Source organism: Electrona antarctica (assembly GCF_951216825.1).
Source record: "Electrona antarctica genome assembly, chromosome: 18".
NCBI classification, from domain to species: Eukaryota; Metazoa; Chordata; class Actinopteri; order Myctophiformes; family Myctophidae; genus Electrona; species Electrona antarctica.
In genome coordinates, this window is record NC_136799.1 from 3844065 (window position 1) to 3865635 (window position 21571).

At 44.3% G+C, this 21571-nt stretch overlaps 1 protein-coding gene across 1 annotated transcript; it reads left to right on the forward strand.

Annotated features, from left to right (window-relative positions):
* The first annotated feature begins 63 nt into the window (after nt 1–63).
* LOC306942569 (dual adapter for phosphotyrosine and 3-phosphotyrosine and 3-phosphoinositide-like) lies at nt 64–20727 on the forward strand. Its single transcript, XM_079528558.1, has 9 exons — nt 64–196; nt 5793–5915; nt 6746–6879; nt 10124–10254; nt 11499–11546; nt 12274–12336; nt 12673–12758; nt 18853–18940; nt 20139–20727. The coding sequence occupies exons 1-9, from the start codon at nt 141–143 to the stop codon at nt 20160–20162; spliced, it is 753 nt and encodes a 250-aa protein (XP_079384684.1). The 5' UTR covers nt 64–140; the 3' UTR covers nt 20163–20727.
* The last annotated feature ends 844 nt before the right edge of the window (nt 20728–21571 follow it).

The following is a 21571-nucleotide window of genomic DNA, read 5'->3' on the forward strand; positions in this document are numbered from 1 at the left end:
GTGCGAGCGACACCAGGGGACACTTTGGTTTGTATTTCCCTGGGCTGGCTGTGTGTCTGTCTCCTCCTCCTCCTATAAGCTACACAGCTGACAGTCTGCTCAACCTCATTCTACTGTTCACTGCAGTGTAGTGACGGACCATGAGTTACTACAGCGACTCTTCTGATGAGACCAGCGATGAACTGGAGACTCTGGGGTAAGACAACTAGCAACTACCTAGACTAGTATAATTTAGAACTGGAGACTCTGGGGTAAGACAACTAGCAACTACCTAGACTAGTATCATTTAGAACTGGAGACTCTGGGGTAAGACAACTAGCAACTACCTAGACTAGTATAATTTAGAACTGGAGGCTCTGGGGTAAGACAACTAGCAACTACCTAGACTAGTATCATTTAGAACTGGAGACTCTGGGGTAAGACAACTAGCAACTACCTAGACTAGTATCATTTAGAACTGGAGACTCTGGGGTAAGACAACTAGCAACTACCTAGACTAGTATCATTTAGAACTGGAGACTCTGGGGTAAGACAACTAGCAACTACCTAGACTAGTATCATTTAGAACTGGAGACTCTGGGGTAAGACAACTAGCAACTACCTAGACTAGTATCATTTAGAACTGGAGACTCTGGGGTAAGACAACTAGCAACTACCTAGACTAGTATCATTTAGAACTGGAGACTCTGGGGTAAGACAACTAGAAACTACCTAGACTAGTATCATTTAGAATAGGGATGCACCGAAAGGGAAATTCTTGGCCGAATACCGAATATAGGAAACAGTTGGCCGAAAACCAAATACCGAATATGATTAATATTATATATCTTTTTTCCTACCATTGCTGTCATGGCCGTTCCTTAAAGCTACCTGATTTATGGCAAAAAAAATGGTTATGGCAAAACTTAACTTAAATAATAATCATGGGTCCATAAAACATTTATTCAACTCTTTTGAATGCATTCATTGCACACACTATTCGGTGATATATTTAGGCCGAAAATGCATTTTTAGCCATTTTCTGCCAAATATTTTCTGCCGAATATTTTCTGCGGCCGAATATTCGGTGCATCACTAATTTAGAACAGTGGTTTTCAACCCTTTCAAGGCTCATTATTTATGCATCATTTGAGTCCCAATTCCAGCTGTATTGATGTTGGTGGTACAGGAGAGAGAACAGTTCCATGCTGTATTGATGTTGGTGGTACAGGAGAGAGAACAGTTCCATGCTGTATTGATGTTGGTGGTACAGGAGAGAGAACAGTTCCATGCTGTATTGATGTTGGTGGTACAGGAGAGAGAACAGTTCCATGCTGTATTGATGTTGGTGGTACAGGAGAGAGAACAGTTCCATGCTGTATTGATGTTGGTGGTACAGGAGAGAGAACAGTTCCATGCTGTATTGATGTTGGTGGTACAGGAGAGAGAACAGTTCCATGCTGTATTGATGTTGGTGGTACAGGAGAGAGAACAGTTCCATGCTGTATTGATGTTGGTGGTACAGGAGAGAGAACAGTTCCATGCTGTATTGATGTTGGTGGTACAGGAGAGAGAACAGTTCCATGCTGTATTGATGTTGGTGGTACAGGAGAGAGAACAGTTCCATGCTGTATTGATGTTGGTGGTACAGGAGAGAGAACAGGTCCATGCTGTATTGATGTTGGTGGTACAGGAGAGAGAACAGTTCCATGCTGTATTGATGTTGGTGGTACAGGAGAGAGAACAGTTCCATGCTGTATTGATGTTGGTGGTACAGGAGAGAGAACAGTTCCATGCTGTATTGATGTTGGTGGTACAGGAGAGAGAACAGTTCCATGCTGTATTGATGTTGGTGGTACAGGAGAGAGAACAGTTCCATGCTGTATTGATGTTGGTGGTACAGGAGAGAGAACAGTTCCATGCTGTATTGATGTTGGTGGTACAGGAGAGAGAACAGTTCCATGCTGTATTGATGTTGGTGGTACAGGAGAGAGAACAGTTCCATGCTGTATTGATGTTGGTGGTACAGGAGAGAGAACAGGCAAACAATAAACGATACAAAATAATACCATTCTTCTACATTCTCTAATTGTGTAGACTTCTAGTAATGCAAATGTTTTAGCCTACATTAATTTAGCTCTTGACGGTAAAAATGAATCAGAATGGTCCATTTGGTTTCTTTTCACGCTCTCAAGAGTTAAATATCTATAAGGGTCCATTTGGTTACCAACTCTCAACTCATTTAAGGTTAACTGGGGAGCACCTGGGACCCCGTCAAGGACCACTGGTGGTCCCCGGACCCCTGGTTGAATACTACTGATTTTTGAATATGGATAATTTCATTGCACTTTGTGTGGAGGGTGTTAAAGAAAAGGCTCATATGTGTGTGGAGTGTTTAACTGTGGCTGATGGCAGCTCCCCTGCTGTGTGGAGTGTTTAACTGTGGCTGATGGCAGCTCCCTGCTGTGTGGAGTGTTTAACTGTGGCTGATGGCAGCTCCCTGCTGTGTGGAGTGTTTAACTGTGGCTGATGGCAGCTCCCCTGCTGTGTGGAGTGTTTAACTGTGGCTGATGGCAGCTCCCTGCTGTGTGGAGTGTTTAACTGTGGCTGATGGCAGCTCCCTGCTGTGTGGAGTGTTTAACTGTGGCTGATGGCAGCTCCCTGCTGTGTGGAGTGTTTAACTGTGGCTGATGGCAGCTCCCCTGCTGTGTGGAGTGTTTAACTGTGGCTGATGGCAGCTCCCTGCTGTGTGGAGTGTTTAACTGTGGCTGATGGCAGCTCCCCTGCTGTGTGGAGTGTTTAACTGTGGCTGATGGCAGCTCCCTGCTGTGTGGAGTGTTTAACTGTGGCTGATGGCAGCTCCCTGCTGTGTGGAGTGTTTAACTGTGGCTGATGGCAGCTCCCTGCTGTGTGGAGTGTTTAACTGTGGCTGATGGCAGCTCCCCTGCTGTGTGGAGTGTTTAACTGTGGCTGATGGCAGCTCCCCTGCTGTGTGGAGTGTTTAACTGTGGCTGATGGCAGCTCCCTGCTGTGTGGAGTGTTTAACTGTGGCTGATGGCAGCTCCCTGCTGTGTGGAGTGTTTAACTGTGGCTGATGGCAGCTCCCTGCTGTGTGGAGTGTTTAACTGTGGCTGATGGCAGCTCCCTGCTGTGTGGAGTGTTTAACTGTGGCTGATGGCAGCTCCCTGCTGTGTGGAGTGTTTAACTGTGGCTGATGGCAGCTCCCCTGCTGTGTGGAGTGTTTAACTGTGGCTGATGGCAGCTCCCCTGCTGTGTGGAGTGTTTAACTGTGGCTGATGGCAGCTCCCTGCTGTGTGGAGTGTTTAACTGTGGCTGATTGCAGCTCCCTGCTGTGTGGAGTGTTTAACTGTGGCTGATGGCAGCTCCCCTGCTGTGTGGAGTGTTTAACTGTGGCTGATTGCAGCTCCCTGCTGTGTGGAGTGTTTAACTGTGGCTGATTGCAGCTCCCTGCTGTGTGGAGTGTTTAACTGTGGCTGATGGCAGCTCCCTGCTGTGTGGAGTGTTTAACTGTGGCTGATGGCAGCTCCCTGCTGTGTGGAGTGTTTAACTGTGGCTGATGGCAGCTCCCCTGCTGTGTGGAGTGTTTAACTGTGGCTGATGGCAGCTCCCTGCTGTGTGGAGTGTTTAACTGTGGCTGATGGCAGCTCCCCTGCTGTGTGGAGTGTTTAACTGTGGCTGATGGCAGCTCCCCTGCTGTGTGGAGTGTTTAACTGTGGCTGATGGCAGCTCCCTGCTGTGTGGAGTGTTTAACTGTGGCTGATGGCAGCTCCCCTGCTGTTTAAAGGCTCATATGTGTGTGGAGTGTTTAACTGTGGCTGATGGCAGCTCCCCTGCTGTGTGGAGTGTTTAACTGTGGCTGATGGCAGCTCCCCTGCTGTTTAAAAGGCTCATATGTGTGTGGAGTGTTTAACTGTGGCTGATGGCAGCTCCCCTGCTGTGTGGAGTGTTTAACTGTGGCTGATTGCAGCTCCCTGCTGTGTGGAGTGTTTAACTGTGGCTGATTGCAGCTCCCTGCTGTGTGGAGTGTTTAACTGTGGCTGATTGCAGCTCCCTGCTGTGTGGAGTGTTTAACTGTGGCTGATGGCAGCTCCCCTGCTGTTTAAAGGCTCATATGTGTGTGGAGTGTTTAACTGTGGCTGATTGCAGCTCCCCTGCTGTGTGGAGTGTTTAACTGTGGCTGATGGCAGCTCCCCTGCTGTGTGGAGTGTTTAACTGTGGCTGATGGCAGCTCCCCTGCTGTGTGGAGTGTTTAACTGTGGCTGATTGCAGCTCCCCTGCTGTTTATTGTGACATATTATGCTTTCAAATGACGACATTTACAGCACAGTTTGCAAAATCCTGGCAAGGCTTTAAATTATGTCCTCTGTTTTGTTTTGTCGTGTATTAACCCATTTAGGCCTGACGTCGAAATAAATAAAAAGTATTTATTATATTTTCACGATTTTTCAAAAATAGCAGTCCTACAAGCTCTACGAGGTTGTAGATCTGCTATTTTTCAATAGCTAAAGTAGAACATAATGCTTAAGACCCCAAAAGGGGTTCCCGTACAGAATGGGCTAAGGTAGGGTAAGATTAAAACAAAATGGTTTAAGTTAAAGCTTTATAAATATTAAATATTGTTAAAGGGTTTGTTTGCTCAGTAACAAGGTTGGCGAAGTGGGGTCCGGCGGGGATTCCCAGGGGTCCTTGGGGGGGTTCCCAGGGGGTCCACAGTGAAATGTGGAACAGCTAGCCCATTTGAAAAGATAGAATTAGATATCAATTTTGCGGTCCTGGAGGTGTGAGAACCACTGATGTAGGTTGAGCTTAACCACATTTTCAGATCCTCTTTACGGCTGCGCACCTGTGAAAATGAAACCTGTACTCCGATGGTGATTGGTGACATTTTAACCTGTAATTTCATTATCAGATGTATTTGTATAACCTGCCATTTCATATAGATAGATGGTGCCATTTTATAACCTGTCATTTCATAGATGTCATTGGTGTCATTTTGAGCTATTTGTTTAGATGATGTGATTTGAACCTTCAGATGGTACTCATGGTAGTATCATTGAATCTTCAGATGGTACTCATGGTAGTATCATTGAACCTTCAGATGGTACTCATGGTAGTATCATTGAACCTTCAGATGGTACTCATGGTAGTATAATTTAGATGATGTGATTTGAATCTTCAGATGGTACTCATGGTAGTATCATTTAGATGTTTAGATGATGTGATTTGAACCTTCAGATGGTACTCATGGTAGTATCATTTAGATGTTTAGATTATGTGATTTGAATCTTTAGATGGTACTCATGGTAGTATCATTTAGATGTTTAGATGATGTGATTTGAATCTTCAGATGGTACTCATGGTAGTATCATTGAACCTTCAGATGGTACTCATGGTAGTATAATTTTTGACCTGCTATCATTTCATTAATAGATGGTATATGATTTTCACGCCCAGACGGTATAATTTTAACCTCTCATTAACAGGTGGTATAATTTTAATCATTAACAGGTGGTATAATTCTAACCTCTCATTAACAGGTGGTATAATTTTAATCATTAACAGATGGTATAATTCTAACCTCTCATTAACAGGTGGTATAATTTTAATCATTAACAGATGGTATAATTCTAACCTCTCATTAACAGGTGGTATAATTTTAATCATTAACAGATGGTATAATTTTAACCTCTCATTAACAGGTGGTATAATTTTAACCTCTCATTAACAGGTGGTATAATTTTAACCTCTCATTAACGGGTGGTATAATTTTTTTTTATTTGAACCATTAACAGGTGGTATCATTATGGGCTGTCTCGTCATGCGGCCGAGGCTCTCCTCATGTCTAACGGTCGTGACGGCAGCTATCTGCTGAGGAACAGTAATGAAGGACCAGGCTGCTTCGCTCTGTCTGTGAGGTATGGATGATCTCTGTCTCTGTGAATACATTTTTATTTTGTCCAATCTGTATGGTAGAATATTTGTATACCATTGAGGCAGATGGTTGTATGTGGACCGTCCATCCTGTGTCTGGGTTGGACATGACCTTTGACCTTTGACAACCACCTGGAACCCCACTCTGAGAACCAGTGCATTAAACATCAACATTCATCCCCGTCACGTTTGTCGTTGTCATTTGTGTACCGGCGTGGCGTCCAGGTCGACGGATTCGGTGAAGCATTTCCACAGCGCTGTCATTTTATACTAGCCTGGCATTAGCTAGTATTGTCGCAGTCCCTGCGACATACTAGCGTCATGTCCAGGGGGTGTACTTTTACATCACGCTGCCTCACGCTACGGAAACAGGAGATGTTTCCCTATGGGCCTCATGGCTCGGCATGGCTACTTACTTACTGGCATTAGCCAGACAAGACAGTTGGAGACAAAACACAAACCTCAGGGGTAGAGTGGCTGGATGCTAACCGTAAGGTTGCCAGTTCGAACCTGGGCTCCCCCAGAGTTACTGTCGAAGTGTCCTTGAGCAAGACACTGAACCCCTAATTGCTCCCGATGTGCTGGTTGGTGCCTTGCATGGTTTCTGCTGCCATCGGTGTATGAATGTGTGTGTGAATGGGTGAATGTGATGCACAATCTCTGTAAAGCGCCTTGGATAAAGGCGCTATATAAATGCACCATTTACCATTTAGCCAGACTGATAACCGGTACCGTGGAGTATACTGTGGTGGAATGTGTGGGTGAATCCACATTATCAGTCTGGCTAATGCCAGGCTAATGTCATCCCGTGCAGGGCCAAGGACTCGGTGAAGCATTTCCATGTGACCAGAAGGGACAACGTCTATGCGTTTGGTTTCAACGAGTTTGCGTCCCTACGGGAGTTTGTCAACCACTTCGCCAACCAGCCTCTAGTGGGCAGTGACACAGGTACTGACCAACCAGCCTCTAGTGGGCAGTGACACAGGTACTGACCAACCAGCCTCTAGTGGGCAGTGACACAGGTACTGACCAACCAGCCTCTAGTGGGCAGTGACACAGGTACTGACCAACCAGCCTCTAGTGGGCAGTGACACAGGTACTGACCAACCAGCCTCTAGTGGGCAGTGACACAGGTACTGACCAACCAGCCTCTAGTGGGCAGTGACACAGGTACTGACCAACCAGCCTCTAGTGGGCAGTGACACAGGTACTGACCAACCAGCCTCTAGTGGGCAGTGACACAGGTACTGACCAACCAGCCTCTAGTGGGCAGTGACACAGGTACTGACCAACCAGCCTCTAGTGGGCAGTGACACAGGTACTGACTTAAGCAATTATTACACCACTTCTGCTGCGTCCCTGCAGCAACGCAGGCGTGCCATTAATGACGGTAAAGCACAACCTCAAGTGTAATGTTGCAATTATACAACAGCTACCCTTGAAAAAAACTCCATTTCATTATAAAGAGAGAATCAACCAGGTGCTAAAAGTTTAAAAGTAGACTGGTGCTTCAAAGATCGGTGGGACTGGAATACTGAAGAAAAGGTGGCGATCCGAGCACTCAAAAAGGTATAAAAATGAGGAGAGGGTGGATATAAAATCAAGGTGCTTTATTAGAAAAGTTTAAAAGGCCAACATGTTTCGACTCACAAAGGAGTCTTCATCAGGGCAGGTATCAATTTCATTATAGCTAAGATATTCGCTAAAAACTCCCAAGAAAATCGGGAGCCTATAGAGCGTCCCCTGTCATGCCGACGCCAGGCCCAGGAAATGATTCCCAATGCATTTTTCCCATGGACATTTCAAAAAGTATTTATTTAAAGACGGTTACGCCGCGGACAAAGCCAACTCGAGTCGTGACAAATCGTGACAATAAACACAATATTTTGGACAAACAAATAATATAAGAAGAAAAACAACAAAAAAGTGTTTTTTTCTTCTTTCAAATTCTTTGTTTGGCCCAAAAAGTTGTGTTTGTTGTCATGATTTGTCACGACAAGAGTTGGCTTTGTACGAGGCTTAAAAGGTCTTTAAATAAATACTTTTTGAAAAGTCTATGAGGAAAATGAACAGAGAATTATTTCCTGGGCCCTGGTAGGGGGCGGGACTGCGACGCTAGTCTATAGCAACCCAGCCGTCTCTGCTCTGGGAGAGCAGCGAGACTGTCTCTCTGCTCTGGGAGAGCAGCGAGACTGTCTCTCTGCTCTGGGAGAGCAGCGAGACTGTCTCTCTGCTCTGGGAGAGCAGCGAGACTGTCTCTCTGCTCTGGGAGAGCAGCTCATTTAACCTGTTATGCCCCAAGGGGGTCCAGGGGGAAAATCCGTAGAATCAACATTGAAATTGCAGATTGATTAGGTCTGATTAGATTTATTGAGTGCTGTTCAGAGGTAAACAGCCCCCGCCGGCGGGGGGGCAATGTAGTCCAGTAATAATGTAATTTGACCTCTAACTAATTGGGCTAAATTTGGCCATAGCAACTTGCCAAAATGTGATGACGTCAGCACATTTTGGCAAGTTGCTATGGCCACATTTAGCCCAATGAGTGTTTTTATGCAAAACTAATGCTTGGAATGGATTCAGCATCATGAAAACCCCCTAGTTTGATATGTCACATGCTAAGGAAATTTAGAAAATATTGCTTTATAATAGGATGTCAATGGTGGCCATACTGTACAGGCCATTTTCAACACTTTCCCCTCAGACGATTCCAGGCAACTTTTTTTCCGTTATTCAGGATATATTGAAGATGCAAAATCAGCTGAGTGCGGTTTTTTTGCAATTAGTTAGAGGTTGATCCTGTATTTTCCATAGATTTCCTGTACTAATGGGGCTCAAGAGGTTTGTTTAAGCACGGCTATACATTATTAGTGCAATATATAACTATATATAACTGTACAAAAGGTTATGGATTATGTACAATTGTACATTCATAGCTTTAGGTCGGCCCCTAAATAATTGGCAAAACACTAAGATTTTAATGATGACACCGTTAAAGGTTCAGTGTGTGAACTGTCTGGCTGTCCTGAACTGTCTGGCTGTCTGTCCTGAACTGTCTGTCTGTCCTGAACTGTCTGGCTGTCTGTCCTGAACTGTCTGGCTGTCCTGAACTGTCTGGCTGTCTGTCCTGAACTGTCTGTCTGTCCTGAACTGTCTGGCTGTCTGTCCTGAACTGTCTGTCTGTCTGTCCTGAACTGTCTGGCTGTCCTGAACTGTCTGGCTGTCTGTCCTGAACTGTCTGTCTGTCCTGAACTGTCTGGCTGTCTGTCCTGAACTGTCTGTCTGTCTGTCCTGAACTGTCTGGCTGTCCTGAACTGTCTGGCTGTCCTGAACTGTCTGTCTGTCTGTCCTGAACTGTCTGTCTGTCTGTCCTGAACTGTCTGGCTGTCCTGAACTGTCTGTCTGTCTGTCTGTCCTGAACTGTCTGGCTGTCCTGAACTGTCTGTCTGGCTGTCCTGAACTGTCTGGCTGTCCTGAACTGTCTGGCTGTCCTGAACTGTCTGGCTGTCCTGAACTGTCTGGCTGTCTGTCCTGAACTGTCTGTCTGTCTGTCCTGAACTGTCTGTCTGTCCTGAACTGTCTGTCTGTCTGTCCTGAACTGTCTGTCTGTCCTGAACTGTCTGTCTGTCCTGAACTGTCTGTCTGTCTGTCCTGAACTGTCTGTCTGTCCTGAACTGTCTGTCTGTCTGTCCTGAACTGTCTGTCTGTCCTGAACTGTCTGTCTGTCCTGAACTGTCTGGCTGTCCTGAACTGTCTGTCTGTCCTGAACTGTCTGGCTGTCCTGAACTGTCTGGCTGTCCTGAACTGTCTGTCTGGCTGTCCTGAACTGTCTGGCTGTCCTGAACTGTCTGGCTGTCCTGAACTGTCTGTCTGTCTGTCCTGAACTGTCTGGCTGTCCTGAACTGTCTGTCTGTCCTGAACTGTCTGTCTGTCCTGAACTGTCTGGCTGTCCTGAACTGTCTGGCTGTCCTGAACTGTCTGTCTGTCCTGAACTGTCTGTCTGTCCTGAACTGTCTGGCTGTCCTGAACTGTCTGGCTGTCCTGAACTGTCTGTCTGTCCTGAACTGTCTGGCTGTCCTGAACTGTCTGTCTGTCCTGAACTGTCTGGCTGTCCTGAACTGTCTGTCTGGCTGTCCTGAACTGTCTGGCTGTCCCGAACTGTCTGTCTGTCCTGAACTGTCTGTCTGTCCTGCAGGAACTCTCCTAGTCCTCAGCTGTCCGTATCCCAGAGACGTGGAGGAACCGTCCATCTATGAGTCGGTCAGAGTTCACACCGCCATACAGACTGGACGCACCAACAGTGACCTGGTGCCCAACGCCCCCTCTGTAAGACACACACACACACACACACACACACACACACACACACACACACACACACACACACACACACACACACACACACACACACACACACACACACACACCGCCATACAGACTGGACGCACCAACAGTGACCTGGTGCCTAACGCCCCCTCTGTAACACACACACACACACACACACACACACACACACACACACACACACACACACACACACACACACACACACACACACACACACACACACACACACACACACACCGCCATACAGACTGGACGCACCAACAGTGACCTGGTGCCCAACGCCCCCTCTGTAAGACACACACACACACACACACACACACACACACACACACACACACACACACCGCCATACAGACTGGACGCACCAACAGTGACCTGGTGCCCAACGCCCCCTCTGTAAGACACACACACACACACACACACACACACACACACACACACACACACACACACACCGCTATACAGATTGGACGCACCAACAGTGACCTGGTGCCCAACGCCCCCTCTGTAAGACACACACACACACACACACACACACACACACCGCTATACAGATTGGACGCACCAACAGTGACCTGGTGCCCAACGCCCCCTCTGTAAGACACACACACACACACACACCGCCATACAGACTGGACGCACCAACAGTGACCTGGTGCCCAACGCCCCCTCTGTAAGACACACACACACGCACGCCCGCGCACGCACGCACACACACACACACACACATACACACACACACACACACACACACTTTGATTGTACGTGAGTTTGTAAGTGAGGACAGAGGAATGCACACTACTCACAACTCACAACAAAACATATTATTATCCACCTGTCCCCGTTTTGAATAAATAGCAAAACAAATAGCAGATCTACAAGCTACTTTTGTGTGACACTGTCTTATGAAGTATGAAACGGAGGACATTATGAAAGAAAAAACAACACCACTATATAGGCTGGATAGCCGAAACATTTTACTGCAAGTCATATTGAGAAATAAAGAACTGACTTACCGATATCTATATTCTCTCTTACCAAATGTTCATGTTTTAAGACGACAACACACCAGAAGAGTCGGAGTGCGTTGGTCACAAAAAGTTCAGGAGAAAAAACAACATAAAAATATGGAAATACGACGTTTCTGTAGTATATTAGTAGTGAACATGTCTGTTCATATGGAGCTACAGTAACATGTGAATATATTTTTCCTTTTTCCACAGCTGGGCACAAAGGACGGCTATTTGGTCAAACAAGGAGGTGTAGTGAAGGTAGGTTACCGTAAGATCACTGCGTCAGTCGTGGTGAAGGAATTACTTCACGCATTTTCAATCTGATCTTCATATACACGGTTAATTGGTGCTAATGCTCATTGTAAGATGGCACCATTTCTTTCTATTTGGTCTGTGTCTCAGAGGAGGGCTGTGGACAGTTCAGAAACCCATTGGTAGTAGGCAGGTTTGTTATTTCAAACTAGATTTAAGCCTGCCTGCCTGCCTGCCTGCCTGCCTGCCTGCCTTATTTGTATGCAAGAACAGTGGCTTCTATCCCAGCATGTAGCATTTCCAGGAAGAGAAAGGCTGTAGTTTCTATTATCTTGGAATCCCCACCGATGATTTCCACAGCCCACCAATGAGACGCAGAAGTGGGCTGTGCTTGATCTCAGAGGAGAAATGTGTTAAAGCAGCGATCGCACCAGAATGAACCCAAACAGTATGTGAACTGTACAAAATATGACAAAGAATGTAATGTGCTGGGCTTTATTCATAGTTTACTATGCATGTGTAGAAGATGTATGGTATACATACAGTGTATACTTTGTAGTGCTGCACAATTAATGGAAAAAAGATTGAGATCTAGATTCAGACTCCTATGCAGTCTCACTTTGTGAAGAATCGTGCAGCACTAGTTGCTGTCCATCGCGAGACATGGCCAAAGCATTTTCATATTTTTTGCATTGATTATAATAGCAGTTGTAACTTGTATTTTGTGTTGCAGAGCTGGAAACAGAGATGGTTCACGCTAAACCGATACGACCTCAAGTACTTCAAAGATAAAATGGTAGGTTTGGAAGTTTCATGGCTTGTTGTTTGTGAATGAACTTCATAGAAATTGCATTTTTGAGTATTTTCCAAAGTATGTACACCGTCTGTCTGTCTGTCTGTCTGTCTGTCTGTCTGTCTGTCTGTCTGTCTGTCTGTCTGTCACAGTTTTCCAGTGTCCGTGTGGTATTTGTTGGAGTGTCTAGGAGCAAGTCCTCTCTCAGTCAGTTCTGTCACTGTGTGATATAGATAGTATCTAACTGTAGTGATAACATTCTCTCTCTCTCTCTCTCTCTCTCTCTCTCTCTCTCTCTCTCTCTCTCTCTCTCTCTCTCTCTCTCTCTCTCTCTCTCAGTTCAATGAGCCCATTCGTACCCTGGACCTGAGGGCCTGCTCTGCTGTGCAGTTTGACTACTCCCAGGACAGAGTCAACTGTTTCTGGTGAGTGCATGGGACATTACTCCCGATGTGTTACAAAATGTTACAATATTGCTTCAACATTACAGAGCCAAGTATTGAGGGTTTAAGGTTTGAAAATGCACATTAACACAAATCCAACATTAATCCATTGAGACCTGGAACGCCTCCATGTCACGTTAGCGTTTAACCACATTAACCATTAACCCATTTTGGGTGGGAACCCCTTTTGGTGTTTTAAACATTATGTTATAATTTAGCTATTGAAAAATACCAGATCTACAAGCTCATAGCGCGCCACCGAGTGGTGCGCTATGAACTTGTAGGTCTGCTATTTTTGAAAAATCGTTAAAATGTGCCTCAAATCTTTCCGAAAATTGTCATGATTTAGAAAACTTTTTTTTTTTAATTTCGACGTCAGGCCTGAATGGGTTAATAGAAAAGAGCATACGTGTGTAAACAAAAGGTAATGACAGTGGTGTCAAACAAATCTATATGAAGCTATCTATGAATTTTATGAATTTTTTGTATTTTTTTTATTTTTGGCCTGGAGCTAAACGGTTTGTGAACCACTGCTGCCTGCTGTGGCAGACACTCTTATCATCAGTGGGCCACAGGGGGGCCACAGGGGGGCCACAGGGGGGCCACAGGGGGCCACAGGGGGGCCACAGGGGGGCCACAGGGGGGCCACAGGGGGCCACAGGTTGGGAATCAGACACTCTTATCATCAGTGGGCCACAGGGGGGCCACAGGGGGGCCACAGGGGGCCACAGGGGGCCACAGGTTGGGAATCAGACACTCTTATCATCAGTGGGCCACAGGTTGGGAATCAGACACTCTTATCATCAGTGGGCCACAGGTTGGGAATCAGACACTCTTATCATCAGTGGGCCACAGGTTGGGAATCAGACACTCTTATCATCAGTGGGCCACAGGTTGGGAATCAGACACTCTTATCATCAGTGGGCCACTCTATTTTCTTTTCTTTTTTCTCGTAGCTGATAGCAGCTGCATTGCATCACATTCAGTCAACTGTAGAACCGGTCTGAGCTGTTGAGGGAAAATGGAAAAAAAATGTCGGCAATAAATCTTTGCTCAAATGAACGTGTGCAGAAGAATGAACCTCTCCCACAGGTCTATCCATCCAAAATAAATGATTTACATTTATGATCAGGGCCTTCTGCATTATGGATGAGTGGATGGATGGATGGATGGATGGATGAATGAATGAATGAATGAATGAACTAAAAGGAAAGTAATTAATGGACTAAAAGAAAAGTAATTACACTTTTTGACTGCCGTTCCCCAGGGGTCAGCCTGCTTTGCCCCTCTCAGAGCCGATTTACAAGCTCATGCACAACTTGTCGCGATGCGTTGTCTGCTTGTAGAACATTATATGTATTTGGCCGCGGACCCCCGTCTGTAAATGTTTTGTGCCCCCCCCCCCCCCCCCCGAACAGACGAGTTCTGTCTTAAAAAAAGCTTGTATATCTGACAACGACTGTTCCAAACCACTGTTTTAAAAAGAGCTTTCTGAAAACCTTATGTTGCTATATTTACATATATAGCTAAGAATCTCAAATGACACGGATGCTTTTCCAGTTTTAAATGGGCTAATAATCTGTGTCATACAAACTTCCGCTGGCCTTTTGGGTTTTGACACAGCCGGCACGTTTTTTATTTTAGCAAGCGGTTATGTTTCACTTCCTCCTGGCATGCAGGAGACATTTTGACAAAGTGAAAACTGGTTTAGAAAAAGAGGAAGTACATGGCAGATGGATGGAACAAAGAAGAAAACAGAAATGGTGGGAAGTGCGTTTATGTATTTAGGATATTTCACTTTCAAACAGGCTTCTGTGTTTCACCTCAGACAATATACAATCCCATCCACTGTAACTTCAAACTCCATTTTAACCACGATAGATTATTTGAAATCACCTGCTTTCTGATTCTGGTGACTGATATTGTCCTTCTTTCAACTTATTGTTTTTATTGTCATTGCCGGGGTAGACAATACATTTTATACATATGCATCATATATCATCATTCAGTTCTTCAATACAAAATTGTCTCCCCAAGGAGACAGCAGAAACATAGAAAGTAACACATTTGAAAAATAATAATCATAAATAATACCAACAACAATAATAATGAAGAAATGTAAACATGAAAGACAACATCTTGATCGAGTAATTCAACAGACATAAAAGAAAATAAATAAAGAAATAAAATAGAATAAAAATAAAGTAAAGAAAGGGAAAGAGGGGGAAGGGGGGGGGGGGGTCCATCAATCTTTGTAATGTTAAATCTCGATACGCGCGAAGGGCGTCCATTTCTTAACAAATTGCTCATTTTGTAGCCTCACCAAATAAGTAATTTCTTCCATGTCTCTAATTTCTTTTACTTTATTTAGCCATTGTTCGTGGGTTGGAGGGTGTTTTCCTAGCCAATTTATTGTGATAGTCTTTTTGGCCGCTGTTAACAATATCTGGAGGAGGTACACCTTTTTCCTACCTTCAAACCCAGTCGGCACTACTCCTAGAATAGTCTTGAAATCTTGTGGTATCTGAGTGTCAAACACTCTGTTAATGTCATTAAAAACATTATTCCAGAATTGCTGTAATTTAGGACACGTCCAAAAGATATGCGTATGATTACCGATTACTAGGAGTAGTGCCTGCTCTACCAGTCAATAATGGAGTCTTAAAAAATCTGCTTACAATTTTCCATTGATATTCTCTCCAAGAATTAGAGTTTGTTACTTTATGCACTTCAGTGCAGGCGTCTAGCCATTCTTCTTGTGAAATCTCTTGTTGTATTTCTGCCTCCCACTTGGCTTTTATATAAAGAGAATTATTGGGAACCATTTCTAGCAGAGTTTGATATAAGATAGAAATTACTTTGGTGAATGAACCATGCTTTTGTATGTCCATAAAAAGAGATTCCAAACTCGAAGGGGTTCGAATTTTGTCCCAGTCATCGTGTCTTTGTAAATAGTGTCTTAGTTGGAGGTATCTATAAAAATCAGTTCTGGGCAGATTAAACTAGTTTCTGAGTTGTTCAAATGACTTTAACTGATTGGAGGAAAATAACTGGTGGACAAACCTCAGGCGTAACAAACTCCACCCCTGGAACCCAGCGTCTAGCCTCGAAGGCACAAAACCTCCCATGCACCCAATTGAAGACAGGCCTGATGATAGTAGAGGCAGTTTAAATTCTTTCTGGACTTCCTTCCATATCTTAATTGTGAACCTAGACCAAACTCCCATAGCATCTCCATTTATTTTATTCCCTGAGAAGGACCGCTAGTTGTGACTGTGTGCATAGAGTTTTCTCAATTTTTAACCACCTGGTTGATTCATCATTTTCTATCCACGTAGTTAGAGGTCTGAGTTGGGCTGCCCAGAAATAGTATTTTAAATTAGGAAGAGCTAGTCCGATATTGTCCTTCTAATACGTGAGGGCGGATTACACTAGCCACACCAAGCTGTGATGCAGTAGGCCAAGGCTTCCCACACTTTACCACACCAAGCTGTGATGCAGTAGGCCAAGGCTTCCCACACTTTACCACACCAAGCTGTGATGCAGTAGACCAAGGCTTCCCACACTTTACCACACCAAGCTGTGATGCAGTAGACCAAGGCTTCCCACACTATAGCCACACCAAGCTGTGATGCAGTAGGCCAAGGCTTCCCACACTTTACCACACCAAGCTGTGATGCAGTAGACCAAGGCTTCCCACACTTTACCACACCAAGCTGTGATGCAGTAGACCAAGGCTTCCCACACTATAGCCACACCAAGCTGTGATGCAGTAGACCAAGGCTTCCCACACTATAGCCACACCAAGCTGTGATGCAGTAGACCAAGGCTTCCCACACTTTACCACACCAAGCTGTGATGCAGTAGACCAAGGCTTCCCACACTAGCCACACCAAGCTGTGATGCAGTAGACCAAGGCTTCCCACACTTTACCACACCAAGCTGTGATGCAGTAGGCCAAGGCTTCCCACACTTTACCACACCAAGCTGTGATGCAGTAGACCAAGGCTTCCCACACTTTACCACACCAAGCTGTGATGCAGTAGACCAAGGCTTCCCACACTAGCCACACCAAGCTGTGGTGCAGTAGGCCAAGGCTTCCCACACTTTTCAGACCATGACAACCCAATATAATCCTATTTGAAATTAGGACTCTGACAAAAATTGTAGGAGTTCGGGCATTACATTTAGCTTGTAAAATAAATTCAAATGTTTTGCCTATTTCTTACAGTAGGTAGGTAATATTTGACAATATTTGGCCATTTTTGAGGGGCGCCAACCCCTCCTATACACAGGTTTAATGTTTGTCTTTAGTTCAATGTTTGTTTTGTAAACACCATTGACAATGAAGGGAACATTTACGCCATAATGTGCCTCATTACGTCATATTGTCTCTGTATTGTTAATGGCGTTTAATGATTGTGTTTTTACCGTTTGTTTCACATAACCTAATCAACATGAGTTATGCTTTAATATATTACCCCTCACTTCACACGGGTGTGATTTTTATAGTATAGTTTGTTGGTTAGTTTTGGCGTTGTAATGGGCTTATGATTCGTTTATTTTTTAGAGATATTAAAAAGGTATTAAAAGTCCTTACATTTTCACTTTAGTAATGTGCAGATACCCCTCAGTTGGTTTGTTTACTGTTGAGTGAGAAAACGGTGTTGCACATTAAGCTAATCATCTGTGGACCCCCAGAATCATCTGAAAACAGTGTTGCACATTAAGCTAATCATCTGTGGACCCCCAGAATCATCTGAAAACAGTGTTGCACATTAAGCTAATCATCTGTGGACCCCCAGAATCATCTGAAAACAGTGTTGCACATTAAGCTAATCATCTGTGGACCCCCAGAATCATCTGAAAACAGTGTTGCACATTAAGCTAATCATCTGTGGACCCCCAGAATCATCTGAAAACAGTGTTGCACATTAAGCTAATCATCTGTGGACCCCCAGAATCATCTGAAAACAGTATTGCACATTAAGCTAATCATCTGTGGACCCCCAGAATCATCTGAAAACAGTGTTGCACATTAAGCTAATCATCTGTGGACCCCCAGAATCATCTGAAAACAGTGTTGCACATTAAGCTAATCATCTGTGGACCCCCAGAATCATCTGAAAACAGTGTTGCACATTAAGCTAATCATCTGTGGACCCCCAGAATCATCTGAAAACAGTGTTGCACATTAAGCTAATCATCTGTGGACCCCCAGAATCATCTGAAAACAGTGTTGCACATTAAGCTAATCATCTGTGGACCCCCAGAATCATCTGAAAACAGTGTTGCACATTAAGCTAATCATCTGTGGACCCCCAGAATCATCTGAAAACAGTGTTGCACATTAAGCTAATCATCTGTGGACCCCCAGAATCATCTGAAAACAGTGTTGCACATTAAGCTAATCATCTGTGGACCCCCAGAATCATCTGAAAACAGTGTTGCACATTAAGCTAATCATCTGTGGACCCCCAGAATCATCTGAAAACAGTGTTGCACATTAAGCTAATCATCTGTGGACCCCCAGAATCATCTGAAAACAGTGTTGCACATTAAGCTAATCATCTGTGGACCCCCAGAATCATCTGAAAACAGTGTTGCACATTAAGCTAATCATCTGTGGACCACCAGAATCATCTGAAAACAGTGTTGCACATTAAGCTAATCATCTGTGGACCCCCAGAATCGTTTGGGGACAATCATTTGTTTTGACCCTGTTGTTGTTGTTCCAGTTTGGAAACCATTGCCTTTGTTTTATCACCACCTTCTGCAGTGACTTCCGCTCCAAAACAGTACAGACAGTTTAAGCCACACCTGTGATGCAGTAGGCCAGGGTACTTTCTATGGTGGTGCAATGCTAGACATTTGTCAGGGTCCTGATGATGACATTAGATGAAGTTAGTTGGGCTTTCCTACTTCTAGCTTCTGTCATATGATGTAATTGTGTGTGTGTGTGTGTGTGTGTGTGTGTGTGTGTGTGTGTGTGTGTGTGTGTGTGTGTGTGTGTGTGTGTGTGTGTGTGTGTGTGTGTGTGTGTGTGTGTGTGTGTGCGTGCGTGCGTGCGTGGCAGTCTGGTGTTCCCTGACAGGACGTTCTATCTGTGTGCTAGGACGGGTGTGGAGGCAGACGAGTGGATCAGGATACTGCAGTGGAAACTGGTCGGTTGCATTGATCTCTTTACATCCACTGTCCCTGTTGTTGTTTACAATGTGTCTGTGCCTTTAATGAAGCGCCATGCATAGGAACTAAGCGCCATAGTACACTGTTTCCCAAACAGTGGGCAGAGACAATTTTTTTCTGAGTCTCTTTATTTTTTTATGTTTGCTATACATTTAGTTTAGCATAGAAAGTTTCAATTATCTTTATTCTTTTTTTTGGTAATTTCGTGAAGAAATTAAACATATTCCATGAATTAGAAAACAAAATGTTTAAGAAGTAGTGGAAATAGCCACTAGTGGTCCTTGAGGAGGTTCCAGGTGGTCCCCAGCTAAATGAAGGAGTTGGTAACCAAATGGACCTTGGACTTATTAGATCTTTAACTCTCAAGAGTGTAAAAGTTAAATTTTATGCTCAAGAGTTAAATTATTGTTAAAACATTGCTTAATTTACAAGTTTGCCTGTTATCTCTCCTTATGGTACCACATCAATACAGCAGGGAATTGTGGACAAAATCTTATTCAACGACAACAAAATATTCTACGTTTTGGGGTCTGAGAGACTAAATCTCATCGAATGGTCTGTCCGTGGCTCAAATGCAGAATAAATAATGGGCCTTGAAATGAAAAGGGTTGAAAACCACTACCACAGAAGACAGGGAAGCACCATAGATATGTCTAACATTTATGGAGAGCATATATATTCCAATCTGAAGGAGCTCTATAGAGAACACTTTCTCATCATACAATGTGTTAGTATTGTAACTAGGGAAGTCCCATCACGATTTTTGGCTCCCGATCCAATTCCGATCATTTGATTATGAGTATCTGCCGATACCGCGACTTTTCCCGATCCGATATTCATATTTTTTGTAGAATACATAATATTATGCCATATCACAATAGTACAATATGCGAAATCACTGACAATATCCAGTCTAATATCATGATATGGATATAATATTGATACTAGGGATGTCCCGATCACGTTTCCTTGCTCCCGATCCGATTCCAATCATTTTGAAAATGACGTGATCGGCCTCAATTTCCGATCACGTGATTGGATGGGATGACCCTAATTGGATGGGATGACCCTAATTGATCACGTGATTGGATGGGGATGACCCTAATTGATCACGTGATTGGATGGGGATGACCCTAATTGAAGTGTGAGTACTCATCATGGTGGCTTTGTTTCCAGGCTCAGTTCAGAAAAGGTCGGTGACAGCCAGCCGGGCGACACAGGACAGCGCCACCACCAGGACAGAAGAGGGATGGACGTCTCTGAACACGTGGACATTAAGAATATGACCAGTACACTTCACACACTGGTACCATGGGTTGCCAGGTTTTGCCAGAGAAACATGCGACCGGCTCTATGAATTGAAAACAAGCCCCAAATAAGCGACCAGGGCCGGTCAGTCAAACGCTATTGTCTAGTGTTGTTTTAGAGCACTGGACCCATGTCTGGGTCTCAAACATGTTCATGTTGTCAACATTTATGTTGTAAAATGTTTCAAACGCATTCCCTGATTTGCTATTTGAAAATAGCAGATCTACAATCTAACACAGGGGTTCTCAACGTTTTTAGCTGGGGAACCCCGGAAATGCTTTGGCCGTGTCTCGCGACCCCCGCCCCGGCCCCTCGCCACCCCCAATACAAATTGGTCGCTACAATAACCTTAATAATAGCAAAAATCTAATCAGATCTAATCATTAAGGAAAGTTTATGCGTGCACTATGTGTACTATGTAAACTCTTAATTTCCATTTCAAGTAGCCGAACTACACTTTAGAAGCAATAAGCCACAAAAAACACAAGCCACAACTATCGATATATGACAGGAAATCAAGCCCAAAGTAGCTTAATATCTGTGCTGTCTGGCAGAAACCCTATGTCCACTCAACACGGCCTCATCAAAGTTGTATGGTGACTTTATGCATTGTCAGATACTTGCATGTATATTACTGTAAATCATCACTTTACTCAAATCCAGCTACTAAGTGGTGTTAAGAGGTTTGAGAATCCAATTGAGTTTAGTAGTCAGAAGCACGTTTTAATGCTTTTCATTGGTTCAATATTTGTAAAACCCTTCAATAGCACTTGATTTATAAATAAAGACATTTAGTCAAACGGAGATAGGAGATTTACTTTGCGCTGGACAGCCACAGACACAGCAACACTGGCTGGTACCAACATGATGGCTCCACTCCCCCCGATCTGGCTGGTACCAACATGATGGCTCCACTGCCCCCGATCTGGCCGGTACCAACATGATGGCTCCACTGCCCCCGATCTGGCTGGTACCAACATGATGGCTCCACTGCCCCCGATCTGGAACTATTTAGGATGTGCATCCTACCCGTTTTCTGTCAATGAATGATGACTCTCTGATAACACGGTCATTTTATACTGATATTTATATGAAATATAAACGGGTGTTTAATTTACTGCTGCTGCTCTTTTCCTTATATTGATACGATACCTGTGTCTGACATAATGACTACCTTAATGTGTTGTGTGTAGCCTATGGATTGCAAATGAATTGCTCTTTTCGGAGATCAATAAAGTTGTTTGAATCTGAATAGGAGAGATGACCATGATACTGACCACGATGTGGTAATTCCACAAACA